The 25253-nt window shown below is 46.5% G+C and overlaps 5 protein-coding genes across 5 annotated transcripts; 2 read left to right on the top strand and 3 right to left on the bottom strand.

Moving 5' to 3' along the window:
- Positions 1–13266: 13266 nt before the first annotated feature.
- On the top strand, positions 13267–14145 carry F5147DRAFT_640248 (uncharacterized protein; the record flags this gene model as incomplete). Its single annotated transcript, XM_041433024.1, has 1 exon — positions 13267–14145. A coding segment is annotated over one exon (249 nt), but the record flags the coding sequence as incomplete, so codon positions are not given.
- F5147DRAFT_534094 (uncharacterized protein) lies at positions 13488–13655 on the top strand (the record flags this gene model as incomplete). The annotated part of the gene is made up of 1 exon (XM_041430128.1): positions 13488–13655. A coding segment is annotated over one exon (168 nt), but the record flags the coding sequence as incomplete, so codon positions are not given.
- A 4385-nt stretch (positions 14146–18530) lies between the features above and the next one.
- F5147DRAFT_710477 (uncharacterized protein) lies at positions 18531–19122 on the bottom strand (the record flags this gene model as incomplete). The annotated part of the gene is made up of 3 exons (XM_041438281.1): positions 18531–18634; positions 18821–19007; positions 19090–19122. Coding segments are annotated over 2 exons (220 nt in total), but the record flags the coding sequence as incomplete, so codon positions are not given.
- Positions 19123–19672: 550 nt separating this feature from the next.
- On the bottom strand, positions 19673–22384 carry F5147DRAFT_813133 (uncharacterized protein; the record flags this gene model as incomplete). The annotated part of the gene is made up of 8 exons (XM_041443486.1): positions 19673–20007; positions 20063–20381; positions 20442–20907; positions 20972–21426; positions 21448–21609; positions 21703–21798; positions 21857–22174; positions 22223–22384. The coding sequence occupies 8 exons, from the start codon at positions 22382–22384 to the stop codon at positions 19673–19675; spliced, it is 2313 nt and encodes a 770-aa protein (XP_041289564.1).
- A 1152-nt stretch (positions 22385–23536) lies between these two features.
- On the bottom strand, positions 23537–24881 carry F5147DRAFT_655572 (uncharacterized protein; the record flags this gene model as incomplete). Its single annotated transcript, XM_041433992.1, has 8 exons — positions 23537–23735; positions 23817–23961; positions 24005–24017; positions 24071–24077; positions 24143–24229; positions 24319–24365; positions 24488–24773; positions 24820–24881. 8 exons carry the CDS (start codon positions 24879–24881, stop codon positions 23537–23539), a joined length of 846 nt encoding a protein of 281 aa, XP_041289563.1.
- Positions 24882–25253: the final 372 nt, after the last annotated feature.

Raw genomic sequence — 25253 nt, 5'->3', positions numbered from 1 at the left:
TGTCAATGAGACAGTCGGAACATCGACTATATATCGTTGGTCAGAATAAACACAGACAGCGAATGTACTAAGGGAACATACTCAGAGTGGCCAGGCTGGTTATGAAAGATGGACAATTAGCACAACATCGAGTGTGTAGCCTTCTGGACATACACAGCGTATAAGATTCCAAGGTAACGCGCCTAGGATACTTGCAAGTCAGCACAACATGGCCACTGCGACGAACAAGCTACATACACCGAGATACATAACCGTCATTAGGGACCATCGTTGTCTCTGGACTCAAGTTTATTTTCATGTGTGTTCCTCTGATACCAGACTCTACTCACCCAGACCATTTCCACCTATAAAGCCATTCTCAGCGAGATGACTGCTCCGGTCATACCATCAACATACCTCTTGTCCGAATGTAAGTGCTGAAAATATTCGTAAGACGTCAGCAGTCTTTTAATGTCATCATGCTCACACCAATCATACATCACTGCAACAAAGGCGGCGACTGCGAAACAAAAGCCAAGGTTAGATTGTGTCGGCTTCAAAATTCAACTGCCCTCTACGAACCTATAAAATAGCTGCACAAACTATATGCATTGATGGCCGACCACCAAGCGGGATCATTTGAGACGTAGGTCATATTGGTAGAGAATGGGTGTGGGCGAGAGGCGAACTTGGTGGACGTATGACGATGGCATTCGTGCTAGTTATACCACCATCCGGTGCGTAGATCAGCGAAACGAGATCGGGGAATTTGATGAAGACCGTTCCTGCTTTGATTGGTCAAAGTGGATATTTTTGGATGAGGAAAGATAAATCAATCCAGGGGATCATAGCAGATGTTGGTAGTAAAACATCTGAACGACCGAAACACTTGAACTGCGCAAAAGATCGAACAACATCAAGAACTGTTCGTGATCTAGTCGCCTTGTTTCCGATGCTATTCTCGAGATGTTTTTGCTACACGTGCATCAGTTCATTAATGCAACCAAGTATTACTTCACCTATTTGATACATACTGATCACGGTGCGACCATCAGACAGCCTGCCATCTCATCGCCTCTCTAGCACAGGCCCGGGGAGCATAACAGCTCATCCGAGGTCACTCAGCAAATGCACATTGCGTCAGCATGTCACCGTACCAGAAAAGTCAGCTGTCAAAAATAGGGAGATTCGCATCCTACTCTGGCTACCAATACCTCCCAGGGAGCATACGTCTTAATGTCTCATCTCACCTATAGGTAATCTGTCGCTTCATGCGCCCTCTCGCTCTCCACCTCGGACATTGGGCTATCGTATCATCTGGATGCCAGAAATGGTGAGCGCGGAATATTTGATTTGTATCGTGGAGTTGGTGCGGTAGTAAGGGACACCAGGCCTCAGGTTTCACCAGAGACGTGAGATTCCATGATTGACGGATGATGAATATACAACATCACACTTATATCAAGAGAGCGTTGAGAGAGCAGATGAGAGAAAATGATGCTCAGATGCATAATGGCTGAAGGCGATAACATTCCGTTGGCACACCGTATCAGAAAGTTGGTGATTTGAAGAAGTTGATGGAATAACTCACCGGATCATACAGCTTCCACTGCACACCATCAACGCTCATTCAAATGAAAGCCGATCCAAACCGTGCCACACTGAATCCATCATGCAGTTGATGCCCTTCTGTTGACTCAGACATCCATAGGGTAGCCTGAGTGGGAATGTAGATTAAAACGCGCTCTCTATATTTTGCATGAAACAGCTACTATAACGACGCCAGAGACGACACCGACACCGACTGACGATCAAGATTCGAGACTTGAAAGTTCTTGTGGCGTTAGAGCCCTTGCATGCTAACAGATTATACGAAGCCGGTTCTGTATGGGTTTGCTTAGCGAAAAACAATCGAAAAAGGATGGGACGCTTACCGTGAATGTAGATGTGCTGTGAAAAACTGGAGCAGCTGTACGATTTCATCAAGTGGCCTTGGTTAGGCTTTGAAAGAGTGGGATGCCATGGCTAAGTACTAAGTACTAGTACTACGTACTTACTTCGATTTGGATGTTGGCGTACCCGGGTGTGGAGCGTATGAATAACATACAATATCGCACTAGTCGTCAGCTGGTTTATGATGGCATGGGCATTTGGGAACAAGTAGCTTTAGTGCGAACTAGAGAAGTCTAGAGTCCAGTCCAGTGATCGATCGAAGGGAAGCACGGAGTTTGAAATTGCAGCCTTGCCACCAAGTTCGACGTGTGCTCAAATTGCCTCTAGATCCGTTACTTTGTTTGAGATATTTTATCACTTCGAATTCTGCGTGCCTGAAATCGTATGAATGGTATGTGTTTGCCTCCCAGCCTGATGCATACAATCTTTTCATGACTTAATTCACAATGCAGCACACTTCAAAGACCATGGAGCACTCCCTTAGAGCTCAAACCGAATTCTTCGATGCCCTCAAATCTCTTAGAGTACCAGGATGACCTGGAGCACTCCCGCACGCAATTTCCAAATCCCTCGCAAAGTAAACCACGTGAGTTTCCATCAACGTCATGAAACAGTCCCTTATAATCCCTCCTGCCAAATGTTGTCGCAGTTCACGGAAGAGCTTTATCGCAATCCAGACTGCGAGACATAATGACGATGACCTGCCAGAAGATGGTGAGCAGGACTTTCAATTTGCGCTGTTTGATGTACAGCTTGGTTGTAGATAGCTTGCGCATCGGTGCAGGCCGCAACTCTGGTTGTTCATCAGCTTGAACGCGTGGAAAAATGTGAGCTTCCACGCATCTTCGACTTGTAATTTTCAGCCTCGACCCTCACCAACACTACCTACTCAGTTCTCCACAACTACTTCTATTACTTTCAAAACCTACCTATAGCGCCCACCAACCTGGTGGTTTGTTCGTGCTAGTCACGCTCCAACTGTTTCGCTCAGAACGACTCTGTTACTTTGTTTGAAACATTTTATCACTTGTGCGTGCCTGATTTCTCGCAATCGTCTACATCTACTCTGATAACAAAATACAGCGCACTTCAAATGTCCCCGAAGATTCCCTTCTTGAAGTAATGCCCTCAGTATCACTACTTCTCAATTGGACGCACGTTCCAAATTCGAAATTATAAATCAATCTAACGTCGACGACATCTTGGCCACATACCAGCTACATCGAGAGATTCGCCTCGACCTCGCCATCACGTCCGCAGCCTGACCTTTAGCAGCAGATGCTCGAATCCCGCACTATATTGCTGGTGCTGGTGCCTGCATACCTGTTCCTGGGTGCGTCGCTCATCGCTGTTTCGGATCACGTCAACAAGCTGTTTTATGTTTCGTGTCCGGTTAGCACCCTGGATTCTTTCAAATTCCCTCGACTCCACAGAGGCGCTGGGTCTCGGCTGAAGGATCACGCGCACGGCCTTCGTATCACAAATACAGTACTTGTATCCCCAAGTAGTGCTTTAGCAACAATACTAGACACATTTATATCTATATCTGTATCCTATCTAACGAAAGTGAAAGGCAAAGCTCCTCTGCAAGCATTAACCAACTTCAGCCTCCTCAAGACTCATCAAGTATGCCTCGCATCATTAAGCTACGCATGCATGAACGTGCTTCGCAAACCTCATGATCACCTTGAATGGATCATCATCTGTAAGCCAGTTGGCGTGACTCAGGTGAGAAAATATGGGTAGGACATTGAATGAGACGAGAAGATGAATCAAGTATGAATTGCTGAGGAAAAGCAGTGCTCTGTCACTCGACTTTCCTCTCGCGGGCTGCCTAAGCAATCAGATGAATGATTATCATCGCATAGAGCAAATAAGAACCGGTGGTTGGTGCAAGTGTGTGTGGGGAGCTAGTGCCAGTAGAGACATTCAGGATATTGATTTAAATATTGTCAGTACGTAGTACGTATAGCAAATCACTTGACTAAATAACACGACGAGAAACTTTGTATGTCTCCTTGAAATCTACTTCGAGGAACACTAGATAACTTCGATCAATACTTTCAAGAAAGTGAGATTAAATAAAAGGAAATTCCCCTGCTCTTTGGAGGGCACCAGACAACCGTTAACTCCGCCGATTATCACACACCATTACCAGTCGATATTTCCACGCGCTCCTGGAAAGCGATTGAGGTCATACCAGTTGCTGCATCAGAATTGGCAACGAGCTTGGCGTGGTATTCTCGAACCCCAAGGATCAGGCGCGGTCCCAGCACAAACACCTGTATGACTGTCAAAATCTGAATAAACCCAGAAAGAATCTGATTGTCCAGGGAATCGCCCTATAGAAACGATAAATTGTGGTAGCGTGCATAGCCAAGTGAAAGATTGACATACCGTCAAGAATGTTGGATATAAATCAATGAATGAGATGGAGACAAGATACAGCAACAAAGCTACCACGTCCGACCCGTCAGTGGAAAAAGGAACAATAATCACAATATGAGCTTACCTCGCAAAGTAAACGACATGAGTTTTCATCAACACCGTGAAACAGTCCTCAATGATCCCTCCTGCCGAATGTTGTCGCAGTTCACGGAAGTGTCTTACCACAACCCAGACTGCGAGACATAGCACGAGGACCTCCCATACAGTGCTGAGCATCCAAGTCACAGACATAAGAAGTGGGATATCGTCCGCGTTAGCATAGTTAATCTGGCACTGATACGTGCCAGAGAGAATGAGTTCCTCTGGTAACCATCAATGAGCCCAATCCACGTTTATTTTTATTCACAATTAAACCCACCCCCTGAAGTATACATCGTTGTCATTATGGTAGACGCTGCATCGAAAGCGTTGATAGCCAGGAAGGTGACAATGAGAAACATCAGGATCTTTCTGGATCCTTGATACATGGCATGCAACCGAGCGATGATGATGACTTGCACCATGTTTCAGTCAAGTCAATATCACTGAGGTTTCGCAAGTGCAAAGCTCACCCCACAACATCGCAAATACCACAATACCAATCCAATCCCATACAGTGTACATAATCCAGCCTGACGAATCCGGTCAGTGATCGGCCTCGGGTAGCACACTCCAAACAGACTCACATCTGTGGCAGTATAGCATGGCAGTCATTAGTGAACCAAGAAATTGGCAAATGACCACACCCACTGCTACAGGGCACCACGGTTAAATGGAGGGGAATAGCAAGCATCTGTGCAGAAGACTCACAGTATCTGTCAATGAGATAGTCGGAATACTGGCTATATGTCGTTGGTCAGAAGAGGCAAAGACAGCGAATGTACTAAAGAGACGTACTCAGTATGTCCAGGCTGATTGTGAGAGATGGACAATTAGCACAACATCGAGTGTGTATCCTTCCGGACATACGCAGCGTATAAGATTCCAAGGTAACGTGCCTAGCATACTTTCAAGTCAGCACAACATGACGACTGCGACCAACAAGCTACATACGCCGAGATACATAACTGTCATGACGGACCATCGTTGTCTCTGGAATCAAGTGTATTTTTATGTGTTCCTCTTACACCAGACTCTACTCACCCAGATCAATTCCACCTACAAAGCCATTCTCAGCGAAATGGCTGCTTCGGCCATACCATTGACATACCTCTTGTCCGAATGTAAGTGCTGAAAATATTCGTAAGACGTCAGCAGTCTTTTAATGTTATCAGGCTCACCCCAATCATACATCACTGCAACAAAGGCGGCGACTGCGAAAGCATAACCAAGGTTAGATTGTGTCAGCGTCAACATCCGACTACTCTCCACGAACCTACAAAATAGCTGGTCAAACGATATGCATTGATGATCGGCCACAAAGTGGGATCATTTGAGATTACGGTCATATTGGTAGAGAATGGATGTGGGTGAGAGGCGAACTTGGTGGACGCAAGACGATGGCATTCATGCTAGTTATACCACCATCCGGTACGTAGATCAGCGAAACGGGATCAGGAGATGATGACCGTTCCTGCTTTGATTGGTCGAAGTGGATATTTTTGCATGAGGGAAGATAACTCGATCCAGGGGATCATAGTAGATGTTGGTCGTAAAATATTTGCAGGAGCGAAACGCTTGAACTCCACAAAAGATCAAACAACATCAAGAACTTTTCGTGATCTTGTCGCCTTGTTTCCGATGCTATTCTCGAGATGTTTTTGCTACACGTGCATCAGTTCATTAATGCAACCAAGTATTACTTCATCTGTTTGATACATACTGATCACGGTGCGACCATCGGAAAGCCTGTCATCTCATCTCTATTCGCCTCTCTTGCACAAGCCCGGGGAGCATAACAGCTCATCAAAGGTCACACAGCAAATGGACGTTGCATCAGCAAGACACCGGAACAGAAAAGTCAGCCGTCAAATCGCATGAAGAAGCAAATTCGCACCCTACTCCGGCTACCAATACCACCCAGTGAGCATACGTCTCGATGTCTCATCTCACCCTTAAGTCTGTCGCTTCATGCGCACCCTCTCGCTCTCTGCCTCAAAAATTGGGTTACCGTATCATTTGGATGTCAGAAATGGTGAGCCCAGAATGTTTGATTTGTATCGTGGAGATGGTGCGGTGGCACTGCGTTTCACCAAAGATGTGAGATTCTGTGATTGATGTATGATGAAGATGCAACATGACCCCTTTATCAAAAGAGCGTTGAGAGAGAAGATGAGAGAAACCGGTGCTCAGATGCACAATGGCTGAAGGCGATAACATTCCGTTGTCACACCATCAGAAAGTTGGTGATTTGAAGAAGTTGAGGGAATAACTCACCGGGTCATACAGCTACCAATGCACATCAAGGTTTATTCCGATAAAAACCGATCCAAAATGTGCCACATTGAATCCATCATGCATTTGATGCCCTTCTGTTGACTCACACATTCGTAGGGTAGCCTGAGTGGGTTAACGTGGATTGGAACGCCGTCTATATTTCGCATGAACCAGCTACTATAACGACGCCAGAGGCTACACCGACACCTCAAAACTGCGACTGACGATCAGGATTCGAGACATTCATGTGGCGTTAGAGTCCTTGCATGCCAACCGATTATACAAAGCCGGTTCTATATATAAGGGTTTGCTTGGCGAAAAATAATTGAAAAAAGAAAGGATGCTCACCGTGGACGTAGATTTGCTGTGAACAAGCTGTATGATTTCATCAGGTGGTCTTTGTGAGATTTTTAAAAAGTATGACCCCAGTACGTACTTCAATTTGGAGCACTGGGAAAGCTGGCGTACCCAGTCGCGGACCGTGCGAATGTCAAACTAGTGGTATCACTGGTTTATGACGCTAAAGCGGGTATGGGCATTTGGGAACAAGACGAGCACCCTCAGCGCGAACTAAACAGTCTAGACTCCAGTCTGGTCGATCTTGCGAAGCACGGAGTTTGAAATTTGCAGCCTGTCCACGCGTTCTAACGCATCCTATGATCACGTCTTCGACTTGCAATTTCGACTTTGAGTCACCAACACCACCTACTCAGTCCTCCGCAACCACTCCCATCACTTTCAAAGCCTACCTATAGCACTCACCAACTCGGTGGCTTGGTCGTGCTAGTCACGCTCCAACGTGCTCAGAGCGACTTGTGTCATTTTGTTTGAAATATTCTATCACTTGTGCGTACTGAAATCCTTGTCCAGTCTATTCTTATAACAATTTGCAATACAGCACACTTCGAACATCTCCTTCCCATCGAATCTCCCAGCTAGTGTCACCGCGACTTATGATGTTCTCGCACGCACGTTCCAAATCCCAAATCCTAAATCAATATAACGTCGAATCTCGATGATGACATGTCGACATCTTGGCCGCTTACCAGCTACATCGAACAATCTCACTATCACGTCCACAGCCTGACCTCAAGTAGCAGATGTTCGACTCCTGCACTATTGCCGGTGCTGGTGCCTCCATGTCCGTTCTTGGGTGCGTCCCTTGTCGCCGTTTTGAATCACGTCAACAAGCTGTTTTATGTTTCGTGTCCGTGGATTCCTACAAATTCCCCTGACTTCACAGAGGCGCTGGGTCTCAGCTAAAGGATCACGGCCTTCATATCACAATGTTTAATAGGGTACATGTATCCCCCAGTAGTGCTTCAGCAACAACCTTAAACACATTTATATTTGTATCCGTATGTCCACCTCGGCGAACGAAAGTGAAAGGGAGGCTCCTCCACAAGCATTAACCAACTTCAGCCTCCTCAAGACTAATCAAGTACGCCTCGCATCATTAAGCTACGCATGCATGAACCACCTTGTAATTACCTTGAATGCATCATCTGTAGGCCACTTGTCGTGAGTCAGCTGAAAAAAAAAACAAGGTAGCAGTTCATAGGACATTGCATGAGGCGAGAAGATGAATCGAGTATGAATTGCTGTCCCTCGACTTTCCCCTCGCGCGCTGCCTAAGCAATCATATGAATGATTGTCATCGTACAGAGAAAATAAGAACCGCAAGTCTGCGTGGGCAGCTGGTGCCAGTAGATATATTTAAATATTATCAACACGTATAGCAAATCACTTGACTGAATAATACGACGAAAATTTTGCATGTCTACTTGAAAACTACTTCGGAACACGAATCAATACCTTCAAGAAAGTGGTAATAAATAAAAGCAAATTTGCCTGCTCTTTAGAGAGCACCAGACAACCGTTAACTCCACCAATTATCACACACCATTGCCAGTCGATATATGCACGCGCTCCTGGAAAGCGATCGAGATCATACCAGTTGCTGGATCGGAATTAGCAATGAGCTTGGCATGGTATTCTCGAACACCAAGGATCAGGCGCGGTCCCAACACAGACATCTGCACGACCTGCGCAATCTGAAGAACCCCAGCAATAATCTGAGGGGCCAGGGAAACCCTCTATAAAAACGATAAATTGTGGTAGCATGCATAGGCAAGAGAAAGATTGACATACTGTCAAGAATGTTGGATATCAATCAAGAATGAGTTGGAGACAAGAAACAGCAACAACGCTACCACGTCCGACCCGTCAGTGGAAAGAGGAACAATAATCACAATATGAGCTTACCTCGCAAAGTAAACCACATGAGTTTTCATCAACACCGTGAAACAGTCCTCGATAATCCCTCCTGCTGAATGTTGTCGCAGTTCACGTAAGTGTTTTACCGCAATCCAGACTGCGAGACATAGCACGAGGACCTCCCATACAGTGCTGAGCATCCAAGTCACAGACATAAGAAGTGGGATATCTTCTGCGTTAGCATAGTTAATCTGGCACTGATAAGTGCCAGAGAGAATGAGTTCCTCTGGTAACCATCAATGAGCTCAATGCACATTTATTTTCATTCACAATTCAACCCACCCCCTGAAGTATGCATTGTTGTCATTATGGTGGCCACTGCATCGAAAGCGTTGATAGCCAGGAAGGTGACAATGAGAAATTTCTGGATCTTTCTGGATCCTTGATACATGGCATGCAACCGAGCGATGATGATGACTTGCAGCATGTTTCAGTCAAGTCAATATCACTGGGGTTTCGCAAGTGCAAAGCTCACCCCACAGCATCGCAACTACCACAACACTAATCCAATCCCATACAGTGTACACAATCCAGCCTGAAGAATCCAGTCAGCGACCAGCCTCGGGTAGCACACACTCCAAACAGACTCACATCTGTGGCAGTATAGCATGGCAGTCATTAGTGAACCAAGAAGTTAGCAAAGAACCACACCCACTGCTACAGGGAACCACGGTTAATTGGAGGGGAATAGGACTAGGCATCTGTGCAGAAGACTCACTGTATCTGTCAGCAAGATGGTTGGAACACTGTCTGTACGCCGTTGGTCAGAATAAGTAAAGACAGCGAATGTACTAAGGGGGCATACTCAGAATGTTCAGGCTGGTTATGAGAGATAGACGATTAGCACAACACTGATTGTGTAGCCTTCTGAACATACGCAGAAAATAAGATTCCAAGGTAACGTGCCTAGGATAGTTTCAAGTCAGCATAGCATGGTAACCACGACAAACAAGCTACATACACCGAGATACATAACTGTCATTAGGGACCATCGTTGTCTCTGGAATCGAGTTTATTTTCATGTGTTCCCCTTACACCAGACTCTACTCACCCAGATCAATTCCACCTGTAAAGCCATTCTCAGTGAGATGACTGCTCTGGTCATACCATCAACATACCTCTTGTCCGAATGTAAGTGCTGAAAATAATTGTAAGACGTCAGCAGTCTTTAATGTTCAAATCATGCTCACCCCAATCATACACCACTGCAACAAAGGCGGTGACTACGAAACCACAGCCAAGGTTAGACAGAGTCAGCTTCACCATCCGACTGCTCCCCACGAACCTATAAAATAGCTACTCAAATTATATGCATTGATGGCCGACCACCAAGTCGCATCATTTGAAATTATGGTCATATTAGTAGAGAATGGGTGTGGGTGAAAGGCGAACTTGGTAGATGTATGACAATAACATTCACAGTATATATATGTATCCTGCTATCCAGTGCGAAATAAGATCAAGGGGTGAAATCTGTGCGATCCGCGTAGATCAAGCAGTTGCATGGTCACCGAGCTGTCATGTGATAAGGATGCTAATCAAAATGGTACTAGTGCAGAACCTTTAATTTGCAACGTGGATGTGAAAGTCGACGAGCGGTAACGTTCACTTGTCGGGTGGAGTTCTCGTACTCCTTATATATAGAAAATTGATTCCAGCTTGGAACTTTGGAGGTTAGGATATGCCTAGAGTGTTAACTCTTCGCAAGCAGACGAGTATGAGATTCAACATATGTGGAGACAGCCTGAAGAAAGGCACACATACCTAGTATTACACGTGTACGAGCGAAGAACGTTAAGTCAGTAGTAGGACGGTATCACTTGGCTAATAATGACTGGATCCGGAGTGTGTCATATGGTGCGGTCCTGGATAGTGTTGTGGGTCCAGGGTTGGTTGGTTGTGGGCACTGGGCAGAACTACTTGAGGTTAGTTTTGCCGGCAGAACCAGCAGAATACTAACCGGTTCTGTCACCAAGTGGCATAACTAGGCTTAGCGGTGAAATTTTCCTATCTACAACATCAATGAGTCAATGACAGACTGACAGTCCTATCAACGACGCCTCGTCCCATCCATCATTCTCACCATCATGATCTACGACTCATCAATGTTCTGCCAGCAATTTTTTCACAGAGTTCTGCCATCTGCCAGCACAACTAGTTCTGCCTACAACACTAGCACCGTACAGAACGTGGAATTAGTCATATCACGAACCAACAACGTCCTGAAATAAAGCTCAAGTTGTCATACCGTCGTACTAGTGGGAAAAGAATGTACATACCTTTAATGTGTCGCGGCTTTGGTTCGTGTTTTGTCTTGCTCTTAACTTCTTCTGCATACTCATCGTCTGCGTAATCCACGACACCCATTATAATCACTGCAAGCACCTGAGTCCATCAATTAAAACATGTTACAGATGCTGGATTGTTGTTGATAGCAAGGACAGAGGCGCCTTACGACCGCATCAAATTGCTGACCGAAGCAGCCTCACCCTGTTTTCTACAGGCCCAGAAAAGATACTACAGTGCCAGGCATTCCCTGTGACATTACCTTCTTCGAGTAATGCCCTCAAATCTCCAAGAGTATCACCACGACCTATAACCTTCTCGTACGCACGTTCCAAATTTGCAATCCTAAATCAATCTAATGTCGATGTCATCTTAGCCGCATACTAGCTACATCGAAAGATTCGTGGGTGAGTGACTGATTCATATGTGTACATGCACAAACCGGTTTCCTTCCCACTGGCACTTGATTCGATATCATTACCTTGCATTCTCCCCCAACTAAGCTTGCGCATCGGTGCAGGTCATGACTCTGGGTTAATCATAAATGCATTCCCGTGGAAAAACGTGAGCTTCCACGCATCCAAGAATCACATCTTCGACTTGCAACTTTCGGCCTCGGCTGTCACCAACACCACCTACTCAGTCCTCCGCAACCACTCCCTCCAACGTTTGTTATACTCAGAGCGACTCATGTCATTTTGTTTGAAATATTCTATCACCTGTGCCAACCTGTGCATACTGAAATTCTCGTCCAGTCTATTCTCATAACAATTTCCAATACAGCACACTTCAAATGTCTTCGAACATTCCCTTCCCCTCAAATCTCCCAGAATGTCACCACAACTTATAATGTTCTCACACGCACGTTCCAAATCCTGAATCAATCTAACGTCGAATTCCAATGATGACATTTTGGCCGCACACCAGCTACATCGAAAAACTCACCTCGATCTCACTATCACATCCACAGCCTGACCTCAAGTAGCAGATACTCGACTCCTGCACTATTGCTGGTGCTGGCGCCCGCATGTCCATTCCTAGGTGCGTCCCTTGTGGCCGTTTTGAGCCACGTCAACAAGTTGTTGTTGTTTTATGTTTCGTGTCCGGTTAGCACCCTGGATTCCTTCAAATTCCCCTGACTCCCCAGAGGCGCCGGGTCTCAGCTGAAGAGTCACGGCCTTCATATCGCAATGCTTAATAGGGTACATGTATCCCCTAGTAGTGTTTCAGCAACTATGTCAAACACGTTTATAGTTGTATCCATATGTCCACCTCGGCGAACGAAAGTGAAAGGCAAACTCCTCCACAAACATTAACCAACTTCAGCCTCCCCAAAACTCATCAAGTATATATCGCATCATTGAGCTACGCATGCATGAACGCGCTTCGCGCACCTTGTGATCACCTTGAATGGATCATCATCCGTAGGCCAGTTGGCGTGAGCCAGTTGAGAAAAGAAGGTAGCAGTCCATAGGACATTAAATGAGACAAGAAGATGAATCAAGTATGAGGAACTGAAGTTGTGTGCTGTCCCTCAACTTTTCTCTCGCGCGCTGCCTAAAGCAATCATATGGATGATTTTCATCGCATAGAGAAAAAAAAAACAGTGGTTGGTGCAAGCGGGCAGCTAGTGCCAGTAGAGATATTTATCGATTTAAAAATGATTAGCACGTATAGCAAATCACTTGACTGAATGATAGGACGAAAATTTTGTATGTCCCCTTTAAAACTACTTCGGAACACCCATCAATACCTTCAAGAAAGTGGTAATAAATGAAAGCAAATTTCCCTGCTCTTTGGAGGGCACCAGACAATCATTAACTCCACCGATTATCACACACCATCACCAGTCGATATTTCCAGCGCTCCTGGAAAGCGATTGAGGCTAGGGCTCCGTGAAAAACTACCGAGTTTTTGACGTTGGAGTTTTTGACAGGTTTTTAACGTGTTTTTAACGAGTCGATAACTCGGGGTTGATATTGGGGTGTCAAAAACTAAAATATATATGTATATGATCTCGGGAACATAGCCTATCGAATTCTCCATCCGAACATCCGAAATCACCGAAAAATCGTTAAGATATGACCGACGATCTGTCAACTACCGTCCAATTGAGCGTTCGGCTCAATGATTGCAACAAAAAATCTACCTTGATGAGCTTCTTCGAGGACATTGGGCGCAACAACGCACAGTTGAGCCACCTCCGAACGGCACTCGCACAACTTCCACATAGTATCCCCCTCGGAAACTCCAAATATAATTTTGAGCACTATGCTCCAGATCCGGAGAGGGTCGAACTCTATGGCAGTACCGAAGCCGCACTGAATAATGTGCTCGAGGTCACATTTGCACCCAGAGGCCAGAAGGATGAGTCGGCACCGTGTCTGTTCGAGTTTCAAGAGCGTGGGCCAGGTCTTGTTGCAGTCGTTGATGTCCTAACGGCTGCGGACTCTAATTCAGACTCGGAGGACAATTGGTTGGAGGAGAGCGAGGACCCAGAGATTGAGCGTGATCCAATGTACAGGTCTTGTGATACGAGAGTACTTGTGGGTAGCGAGGATGCTCATCTTGATGCTCCTCGATTGTTGGACTTACTATCAGAGAAGACGGTGGAAGGGGCAAGCAGGACACCTCAACTACAGGATAGCACAGTTCCAACGCCTCCGGGAGGGCCTGTACAGTGGGCATTTGCATTACCATAGTGAAAAAATGTCAAAATGACCTGAAAAAACGCATTTTTTGAGTCTGTCAAAAACTGGTCAAAAACTAGTTTTCAACTCGTGTCAAAAACCCCTCGAGGGTGGGGGTGAGTTAAAAACTCCGTGGGTAGTTTTTCACGGAGCCCTAATTGAGGCCATACCAGTTGCTATGTCAAAATTGGCAACGAGCCTAGCGTGGTATTCCCGAATACCAAGAATCAGGCACGGTCCCAACATACACATCTGCACGACAGCCAAAATCTGAGCCACCCCAAAAATAATCTCAGAGACCAGGGAATCGCTCTATAGAAACGATAAATTGTGGTAGCGTGCATAGGCAAGTGAAAGATTGACATACTGTCAAGAATGTTGGATATAAATCAAGAATGAGTTGGAGACAAGAAACAGCAACAACGCTACCACGTCCGACCCGTCAGTGGAAAGAGGAACAATAATCACAATATGAGCTTACCTCGCAAAGTAAACCACGTGAGTTTTCATTAACACCGTGAAACAGTCCTCGATAATTCCTCCTGCCGAATGTTGTCGCAGTTCACGAAAGTGTTTTACCGCAATCCAAACTGCGAGACATAGCACGAGGACCTCCCATGCACTGCCGAGCATCCAAGTAGTCGAAACCAGAAGTGAGATATCTTTCGAATAGTTAATCTGGCACTGATAAGTGCCGGAGAGAATGAGTTCCTCTGGTATCAATGAGTCTCATGCAAGTTTATTTTCATTCAAAATTAAACGCACCCCCTGAAGTATGCATTGTTGTCATTATGGTGACCACTCCGTCAAAAATGTTGTCAGCCAGGAAGGTGACAATGAGAAATATCAGGATCTTTCTGGATCCTTGATACATGGCATGCAACCGAGTGATGATGATGACTTGCAGCATGTTTCAGTCAAGTCAATATCACTGAGGTATCGCAAGTGCAAAGCTCACCCCACAACATCGCAAATACCACAACACCAATCCAATCCCATACGACGTAGATAATCCAGCCTGACGAATCCGGTCAGCGACCAGCCTCGGATAGCACACACTCCAAACTAGTGCTGCCGTGGTCCGGTTCGGTCCGGTTCAGAGGGTCCTTGACGAGAACCAAGAACCGAACCATGGTTCGGTTCTTTAAAATTGTCGAACCCAGAACCAGACCATTGAGAACGGTTCTCAATGGTCCGGTCCGGTTCTTGTCTGGTCCGAACGCGAACCGAATAAAAAAATTTTCAAGCAATGGAAAAAACATTCACAAGACATCTACATGACATTGGGTAGCTAGTCTAACTGCATACCAACTGCATACCCTTCTGCCTCTACTGCTGCTGACACATGTCCATTCTTATAGGCTGCCTTCATCAATTGTAGCGCGGAGAAAGTGGATGATGCGAGTGCGTTGCGGCGCAGAGTTGATGTGATGCCCGCGCTGGAGAAAGCACGTTCAGAGGGAACAGAACTGCCTTGAATGGGCAGGTAATCACGCGCAACACGAGCTAGTGTTGGGTACTGCAGCGAATGTAACTAATCAAGAATGTAAGCGGGGAACAATGAATTTGAGGGCTGACTTACACCCCACCATGCCACAACATCATCAGTCTCCTCCAATGGTGAAGTAAGGTATGCAGAGAGCTCTTGATGAGGATCACACGTGCGATGGTCTGTAGCTTGACGTTCCATGATAGCGTCGCGCATCCAGGAAGCACCATAACGAATCGAAGCTTTCATTGTTGATGACGTGGCCTCTGGCTCCTTGGGATGTGGTCCTGGGGCTGGAGGCGCTTGATAATATTTGTCAAACTAAGAATACATCTGGAGTTAGAGACCGGTAGGGTACTTGAGTTTGAATAGTACTCACCACTGCCTCAAAACGAGCCCTCCCATTTGCGACCTTTGTCACAGTCCATCGCTGTTCGACGTATGCTAACTTATAGTTAGGGTCAAGAACTGTAACAAAATGAGACATGGACTTAAGCAAAAAAAAAAGATACTCACCTAGACAGATAAAGTAGACGTCTGAGTCACTAGCTTTCTGGTAGTACTTCTCGACGTTCTTGAGACCCTTCGTAATGGCGTCCGCGATGATTGCATATTCTGGATTTCCGGCCATTGCCCCCCACGTGCTAGCGAGACACTCTAGCGTGGGTATGGTCTGCCAGGCTGTTGGGTACGCGACCGAAGAGAATGATTGCTGTGCAGTCGCAGGTTCCTATAACAATAAGTAAATAAAATAAAAATGAATATACAAATAAATACCTTGAGGACATCATGCACTAGCCGTAGCTTTCTCCAGTCGGCTCGATAAAGCTTGAAGTCGCTATATGCCTTGTTGCGCAACTTTGGGACTTCGTGGCTTTCGTCGGCAAGCAGAGTAAAGCGGTTGACAGCCTGAAAGATGTTAGATACTAAACCAGTGATTGTATGTCTGACTTACCAGGCGAAGGGACAAGAAGCGCTCGAGGCACTTGAATAAGGACGCCCAGCACGTTCTCACCCATGACAAAATCTCACGAACAGCAACACCTTCTTCCTCACATGATTTTTTGAAAAATGCTTGAGCTTGTGGTGATTTGCGGATCTAATTATTGATTGCGTCAATGAGAACTCGAAGACAAAAAAAGAGGACTTTACCTGTTCAATGAGTGCCAGTGCTTTTCCAACAGCATCGCCGACATTGAAACTGTCCTCCACAATAGCATCAGGGTCGTGTTCTAATGCCGCAAGTTGTGCAGTTAAGCTAGTGATGTCAGTTTCCTCATCATGATCAATAGCATGATGAATCTTGCGTAGTAATGTGGCCTGTGGGGTGGGTGCGACTCCATCAACAAAATGTCGCGCCGCAAGATTCAAGATGTGCTCTTGACAGCGGATGCGGCGGGGACCTGGAAGCCAGTGGGTCCCATCCTCGTCTATGGCCTTTGCAACTTCATTCATAGCGGTATCATTATTTGAGGCATTGTCCGACGTCATCCATCCAACCTATGCAATCGAAGTCAATCCACAGCTGAAGCCAGACTCTGGAAAACATACCTTGTTGCGAATATTATACCTGTCTATTGTCCTAACGAGTATATTGCTGATATTGAGGCCGCTGTGGTTGCCTTCGATCTGCATGAAATCAAGTTGCTCATTTCTCAGCTCCCACTGCAGCGGTTTGCCGTCAGGGCTCCAAATATAATGACCAGTGACCAAAAAAAATGGTTCACCGATTATCGATGTCCATGAGTCGAATGTCATGGACACCGCACTGTCAATATGCTAATGAAATATTTTAAGACTGATGCCATAATATAAGTAGGTCAAGACTCACCGCTAGATGCTCCTTGATGTTTTCAACCACGGTCATTGCTCGAGACTTGATAGTTTCCGTTAACTTGGTGCAATGCGGAATGTCCTTTTCAGTCAGGGTGGGACGCGCATACTGTAATAAACGCTGAAACACTGGCTTGTCAATTAATTGTATTGCCTGGTGTGATGTAAATAAATTGATGCAAATATATATATAAACGTACGTCGTCTTCCGTCACGATAAGTTCCATGATATATTCAAGGAACCCTTCCTTGGTGAACGCAGGTGGTTTGCAAACAAGCTTGCCGTCGAGAGTTGTTTGCGATTGTGTCATGATGTTGTCTTCTCCAGGTGGGATCGCACGAGAGTGCATTGTGATGCCTGCGGCCTCACAACACTCCTTGTAGACTTAAAAATGCGACTTCTTGTGGCGGACAATATGTGTGCGAAGTGTCGAAGTACCTCCACGAAAGGTGTGCTTCTGCACTGGTTCACCAGCGGACCTTGTTTGAAAGTTATTAAACGATATATCAAAAACAATATGGACCACTTACTTGCATAGTGTACACACCCACCCATCAGGTAAACGGGTAAATATAGTCCTAACGTCCGCTGTGCATTCGCTTTTTGAAAGCTAAATACAGGTGTTAGTCGAGACTCAAGGAAGACAATAAACGAGTACATACAGTCGAAGCGGTGCACCTGTTCTCGGATTTAGATTCATCAACTTCATTGTCGTCCTCTGGTTGGGGGATCAGCTCGTCAGCAGACGACTCTCCCAGATCAGGTGTAGAGGGTATGTCTTCATCTTCGGAGTCAAGAGGGGATAAGATTCGCATGGCAGTTTTCTTGGGGGCTGGATGATCCGTAGCACTAGATAAAGCACGTTTCCTTCGGTTAGTTGACGAAGACAGACCGCAGGCATTGTCAGCATCGCGAATACGAGCCGATGGTTTTGAGGGCCGGCCAGAGTGCCTAGATCCAGCTGCAACTGTTGCTGGGGTGCATCCAGCCTTGAGCAGAACGGAGAAGGCGTCCTTTGTGGATGTAGTGGAAGAGGATGGCTGGGCAGAAGATGCGACCTGGGGCAATGGTACTTTATCGTCAGGATCATTAAAAAAGGTAATTTCAGAAGCATCCTTGAGGGTGCCGTCAGCGTTCAGAGCACAGCAGTCTTCAGACATCGTCAGGCAAATAACTCACAGTTTTTTGGTCGGCACCCCGTTTTATGCATGGCACATAGCCTAACACCACAGAGCAACAATATCCAAGGAGATCTGTTAGAGTTGAGAACCGGTGGAGGATCATGACTATCCAGGAAGCATATAGACTAGAACAAGTAGATATCTGTGATATAGGTAAACATATGTCAGAGTCTTGAGAATAAATTGATTAGTACTTACCTTCAAAAAGGCTAACAGTAGCCTGATTAACAAATAATGCAAATCTCGAAGACGGTGTTTTGATGTCGACATGGACACCGATGTTGTCGTGGTTGGTGTCGAAGTCGAGGGAATTTGAAGGTCAAGGAACGGTTCAGGAAGGTTCGGGAAAGTCGAACCAGAACCGGACCACTAGTGAAGGTCCAGAACCCAGAACCGCTTTCCGGTCCGGTTCTGGCTGGTGAGGGAACCATGGACCGAACCACAGAGAACCGGACCAAAAGTCCGGTTCGAACCGTGGTTCTGGACCGGACCGCGGCAGCACTACTCCAAACAGACTCACATCTGTGGTAATATAGCATGACAGTCATTAGTAAACCAAGAAGTTAGTCAAGAACCACACCCACTGCTACAGGGCACCACGGTTAATTGGAGGAGAATATTAATAGGCATCTGTGTAGAAGACTCACTGTATCTCTCAGCGGGATGGTCGGAGCACTGGCTGAATGCTGTTGGTCAGAAGAAGCAAAGGCAGCGAACGTACTAAGGGGACATACACAGAATGGTCAAGCTGGTTATGAGAGACAGACGATTAGTACAACACCGATTGTGTAGCCTTCCGAACATATGCAGCATATAAGATTCCAAGGTAACGCGCCTAGGGAACTTTCATGTCAGCACAACATGGCAACCGCGACAAACAAGCTACATACACTGAGATACATAACTGTCATTAGGGACCATCGTTGTCTCTGGAATCAAGTGTATTTTCATGCGTGTTCCTCTGACACCACATCAGGAAAAAACAAATTTTGTGGGAGCCCTGGTGAGAGCTATGTAGCACTACATAGCTACCATAGTTCTATGTACCTAATGTAGCCGTGACTCAGACTATATAGATCTACAGCGGGCTACAGCAGACTACAGCAGACTACAGCGGACACTTGGAGGCACAATAGTCAAATTGAAGTCTGTAGTCAATAGTAGCTGAGTAGCAACAAAACTAATCAATAGTGGACATGCAGAATGTATCAAGGTCAATAAAGCTATTTAAGTAAAAATCACTTGTGGACTCATAGACATTTGCGCTAGTCCATCCACGGTCAACAGTTTGTCCCATCCTTGGAATAAGATGGCAAGGACGAGCGATTTCATCGATGTGTATCACCGCTGCATTCCGGTGCAGCCGACGAGTCGAACACGACAATTGGTGCAGGCCAGATGAGCGGTCTGGCTCCCTGAGTGGTGTGAACCACTCAATGTAAGCTAAGGCTCGCGAGTAGGTCCCAAATTGACGCGGCAGAGTGAAAATAACGCGAACCTGTCCCACTCGCATACCTAGTAAAATATTAACATGAATTTTTTGACGGCTCAACAAATAGTTAGTACTCACCTTCTAAAGTGCATGGCTGAATGCCATTGCTTGTCAGGGCCATATCAAACTTAGCGGGAGATCCAGGCTTGCGTCCACGTCCAGGAAGCACTTCAGGCGTGGCTCTAACACGCCACTGCCCCGGTGATTCACTGATGAGTGGATTAGGCGGAGCAGTGATTACTACCTGTCGAAAAACATCGAAACGGTCTTGCAGACCAGGGGCAATGATAGCGTGCGGCATGTGGTTGCGCAGAAACAACTTAAGGGCTGGGAGGAACATGGATGCACCATGTGCAGTGACGAGGTGCTGAACCAAACGCTGAGGGTATGCAGGCGTCTTAGCGAGAGAGTGGACCGTTCATTGCTCAGGGAGGATGGGAAGTGTATTGACAGGGACAGTGTTTGGCCCTTCCATCTCTGAGTCCGAGTCCGAGTCATATCCGTGGTCATGAGTGAAATTGGTTGGTGCCGACTGAGACTGTTCCAACAGCCAGTTGAGGTAGGAACCACGCAGGAAGACTGCCTCCTGGCGCTGGAGCCATAAGGCCATCTGTTCTTCATAATCGCACTTGTTACTGGCGCGATACGCTTCTTTGGCGAAGTCGATGTGCAAACGTTCTGGAAGTTCACTGTTAAAGCCGTCTGTAGCACCAAACAATAGGATAGACTGAACGTAGTGAGAGAGCTGATGTAATTTGGGAATATTAAAATGGTTGCGAATATTGAGTTGCTGCAAGACGTCCTTGTTGGCGTGAAATATCGCCAGAGTGCTTTCCAGGCCATTGAGGGATTCAGTTGAGTGAACTCGAAGCTGAGCATAGTATGAAAAATCTAGAAGTGCTTGCGCAACTACTAACACTTGGCTGTAAGCAAACGAAAACAATCACGTCAGCACCAACCTCGTGCTTAGCAACAATTGAAGCTTACCTAGGGACAGCGCCAGCAAGTAGCCCAACAAATACACGCTGCATCTCTTTGTGTTCTGTCCCCGTCCACTGCTTTACCATAGATATTCCCTTCTTGAAATGCCGCAGACCGGGATAATCAGGCATCGCTTTGAACCGTGCGTCCATTTCTTCTTCGCCAACAATATCAAGGCACCACTTAACTAAATGGTCCTTGAAGATGCCTTTGTGGAGTTGGTGTAGGAGGTCGGGTGTAAAGGCCATGTTAGAGTGGGGGAGATTAGCCCAAAATGGAGCATAGACGGTGCGTAGTCCAAATTCCTCAAATTCAGCAGGATGGTGACCAGTCTTTCGCTTCTCTAATATCCCCTTTATGACTGCAGGATCCCGCATCGGCGAATCCAGTGGATCGCCTCTTTCATCCGCCGCAACTACACATTTTGGACAGCGGTTTTCCTTGCAACACGCCACCAGACACTGCTCTGGAAAGTCCACTACATACGCGGCAAGGATCGGATACACTCGACGGATCAACGCATCAGCACACACCATTTCAACGCCGTCTTCACCTGCAGCAAGGGGTTGAAGGAGGAGGGACATGCAATGATGGAATAGTCGGTAGTTGGCGAGGGAGCATTCATCAGGTGTAAAGCAGTCAAGCTTTCCTAAAGGTAGGTAACCAATCAGGACTGTCGCTCATGCTGATGTTTGCCGCCGTTTTTCTTTAGCAATGTTTCCAATAGAGAGGTACACAGGATATGCCGTTTTGTCGCCTCGGAATTGCGACAGACTCGTTTTGTCTGTTGCAAGAATAATTGGCGCGATGGTTGCTCCTTCCGGCACCTTTTTCTGGACAACACAGGTCAGTGCTTGTCATTTTCGATGTTTTTTTTGATATGGTGCTTACTTGCATGTCACACCACCAATCTGCAGTCCACATGTCGTCTATCACCCGGTGGAGTCCTGCAGAGTCCGTGTATGCGCGAGCAGGTGTGTACACCATTTGATCCTTGAACAAAGGATTTCCGATCAAGTCCTTGATGCACTCTACAGGATTGCGCATCCACAGTTCAACATCTTCGTGCAATGGTTCGCCTTTTTCGTCCGTTCTATTTCCCTGAATGCTAATCTTCTTACGGCTCCAGGCGGCTCCATGCAGGAGTTCATCAACCTTCTTGAGGAATGATCGGTTGTTGTGGAATGAAGCTTGCATTCGGTTTCGGGTCTATCACGCTGATCAGTACATTTTTTTGGTGCTTGATGCCAAACTTACAATCGGTAACTTTAGAAATTCATCGGTTCGAGTCTGCCCAAGGCTTTTTACAAGCCACTCAGCGAGACCCCACTCTTCCCTGGCAGCTAAAGTCAGGCAGAGGCCATCAACATGAAAGGGTACGTACTCGTCACAAAATGGAGCCCACTCGTCCTCACCCATGCCTTCCTTGTACTTCCGGTATCATTCAAATTCAGTTTCCCCTTCCCGCAGTGCCCATCCACCATCAGAACATTGCTTGAAATAGCGCCCACCACCTCCCACTACCTCACCTTCATCCACTACCTCACCTTCATCAGCAACATCCTCGACCGTCACACGCCGACTTTTTGGTGCCGGCGGATTAAGTTCATCAGCCTCGAAAGAGTTGGACCGTGAGCGGCGAAGTGGGGAAAATGAGTTGCCAGCATCGTCGTTCTCCATAGAAGGTGCGTTGTCTTCCAAGTCTTTTTCTTCAATTGTTACCTCCCATGCTGTTCTGCATTTAGGCCGGTTGTTACGACACACAGTCGTGTGCGACTAGGATAATCTAACAGCGACAACCACGACAGTGGTACCGAGTGCTGAGAGTCGTCGGCCTTTACAAACAAGCAAAGGTTGCGTACTCGAACGTAGCTCGTGGTGGTTAACGAGGGGTTACGCTGAGATGATAGCAGGGTTTACAGACAGTGAGAGGCGTCACTGAAGGTACGAGTCGATGTCGAGCAGGTAGCTTTAGCGGGACAAGGAGTTCAAGGGTAAACCTAGTAAGATTAAAGTAAGGAACGTCTACTTTAATCTTCGACCTTATATAAGGCTACTCTTCGTATCTAAGCTCAGCCTAAAGCTGGGTTCTAATCTGCTTATCTACATGAGTCAGAGATAGCATCCATGAGGCAGGCTTCTATCGTAGATAGGATCCATGAGGTATCCTTCTGTCAGTACATGAGGCAGCACAAGGCTTGCCTTCTATCTTGATAACATAAATAGGTCTTCTGGACCTATGTCGTCATGTGTCGTCACGTGCGGTCCAGACCGCTTATCTAAGCCGGCAGTTGCCGCTTATCGTCTATCATCATCTATCGTCATCTATCGTCATAGAGCTGGTGAGACTCCGGTATCGTCTATAGCCGTGCGGTGGCAGAGGGCTGTCTGCTGGCAGGGGACTCATGCCATGTTACTGTAACACCGGTTAGCTATGTGTCTCTTGATGCCCCCCCTCGTAGGGAACTCCTTGCCACAAAATGTACAGCAGTGCGACATAGTATGTGAGTAGGTGAGTGTTTCGCCCTGGTCTTAGGTGACTTGTCTCATTGTAGTATGCCCTTTTTTTTTTCAATGGCCTGGTCTAGACTTAAACTGGGCGCAGTTACCGGGCGCTGCGCCACAACTAGATCCGAGCACCACACCACACCACACCACACAACCCTTAATGAGTTGGAAAGTACGGCAAGTCTTGGCTGGTTTTGTTGATTGGGAGGACGATCCATGAGGTGCGTGGCTGGGTTTGTTGATTGGGAGGGGTGTGCTTATCCTGATCTTGCAACCAGACGTGCCCTCACAAAGTGCAAGAGGGACTTATCCCAGTTCTGCCACCAGACGCACCCTCACAAACCTACGGATTACAGCCTTGTTTAGACTCAATCGGTATGCCAAAGTTACGGCCTCATTTAGACTCAATCCATGCGCCAAGTCGCAACCAGGTACGGGTTTTTTTTTTGAGGATGATCCATGAGGTGTGCTTACCCTGGTCATTCCGTCTACAGTAAGATAGGCAAAGATCCTGCCTGCCATTCTGCTTACCCTGCCATTCCGTCTACAGTAAGATAGGTACGTGCTCTTATTCTGACCGGTTTGAATGATACTTACATCTTGCCTAGTTCCCAACACAATTCCGTCTACAGTAAGATAGGCAAAGATCCTGCCTGCCATTCTGCTTACCCTGCCATTCCGTCTACAGTAAGATAGGCAAAGATCCTGCCCGCCATTCCGTCTACAGTAAGATAGGCAAAGATCCTGCCATTCCATCTACAGTAAGATAGGCAGAGATCCTGGTCATTCCATCTACAGTAAGATAGGTACGTGCTCTTATTCTGATCAGTTTGAATGATACTTACATCTTGCCTAGTTCCCAACACACAACCTCCATTACAATCTTCCTCGTCTAGCGAGAGAACAAGATCGAGAGAGCCAATGACCAATTCTAGTATGTTAATTCTTGTCTCTGATACTAGCTAATTTGATGTGCTACGTTAGTTTGGAAATACCATGGGTGGCCAGAAGTACCTCTAAAAGCTGCGCCCGTTTGGCTTCCTCGCACCGTTTCACCTCCACATCCCAGCGCTCAATGACGAGCCTTCGTATGCTCGCTTGTAAGATACTAATAGCTGGGCCTGGTGCTATTTCTAACAGTTGCAGTTTTTTTGCTTGCTCGCAGGCCTTCACTTCTGCCTCCCAACGCTCCAGAATTAGGTTTCGTATGTAATTCTGGGAAGCTGTGACAGGGCCAGGTGTTTGACGAAATGGAGGGCGCAGGAACATGGGCTCTGCATCAGGCCTTTCGAGCTTGGGTCTGCAAGCCGGTGAGTATTTGAGTGTAACGTGGAACGGCAACTAACCTTTTGACGTCAATTTTCGTGTCTTCACAGCCAGCCTCTTTGCGACCAGCAATTTGTGACATCGGGCTGCAAGATTCGTCAGAGCACAGTGAGTTTTGAAGCAAGCTCCATACCGTTTTTTTGACGAGTCGGGGGTATTCATAACAGTGAAAATAAATTGTGACGGTATGATCATACCTTTTTATCATCCCTCTTGTTTGACACAGCTTTCAGCCCTTCATTCTTCAAATCAACAATCAACGAACTATTAAGGTTCAATTGTGAGTTATTTGTCTGTTTCGCAGTGGTATAAATTGTGCTGACCTGCTGTGTACTTTGACTAGACAACCATGGCACCTCGTAAGCCTACCTCCAAGCCAAAGCGCGCCCCCTCACCACCTGCCGCAAAACAGCAGGTGCGCACTGCAAGTGGTCGAGAGCGGCGACCAACTGAA

Source organism: Suillus discolor (assembly GCF_016758755.1).
Source record: "Suillus discolor strain FC423 chromosome Unknown F5147scaffold_54, whole genome shotgun sequence".
Lineage (NCBI taxonomy): Eukaryota > Fungi > Basidiomycota > Agaricomycetes > Boletales > Suillaceae > Suillus > Suillus discolor.
This window is presented reverse-complemented; position numbering and strand designations above follow the sequence as displayed.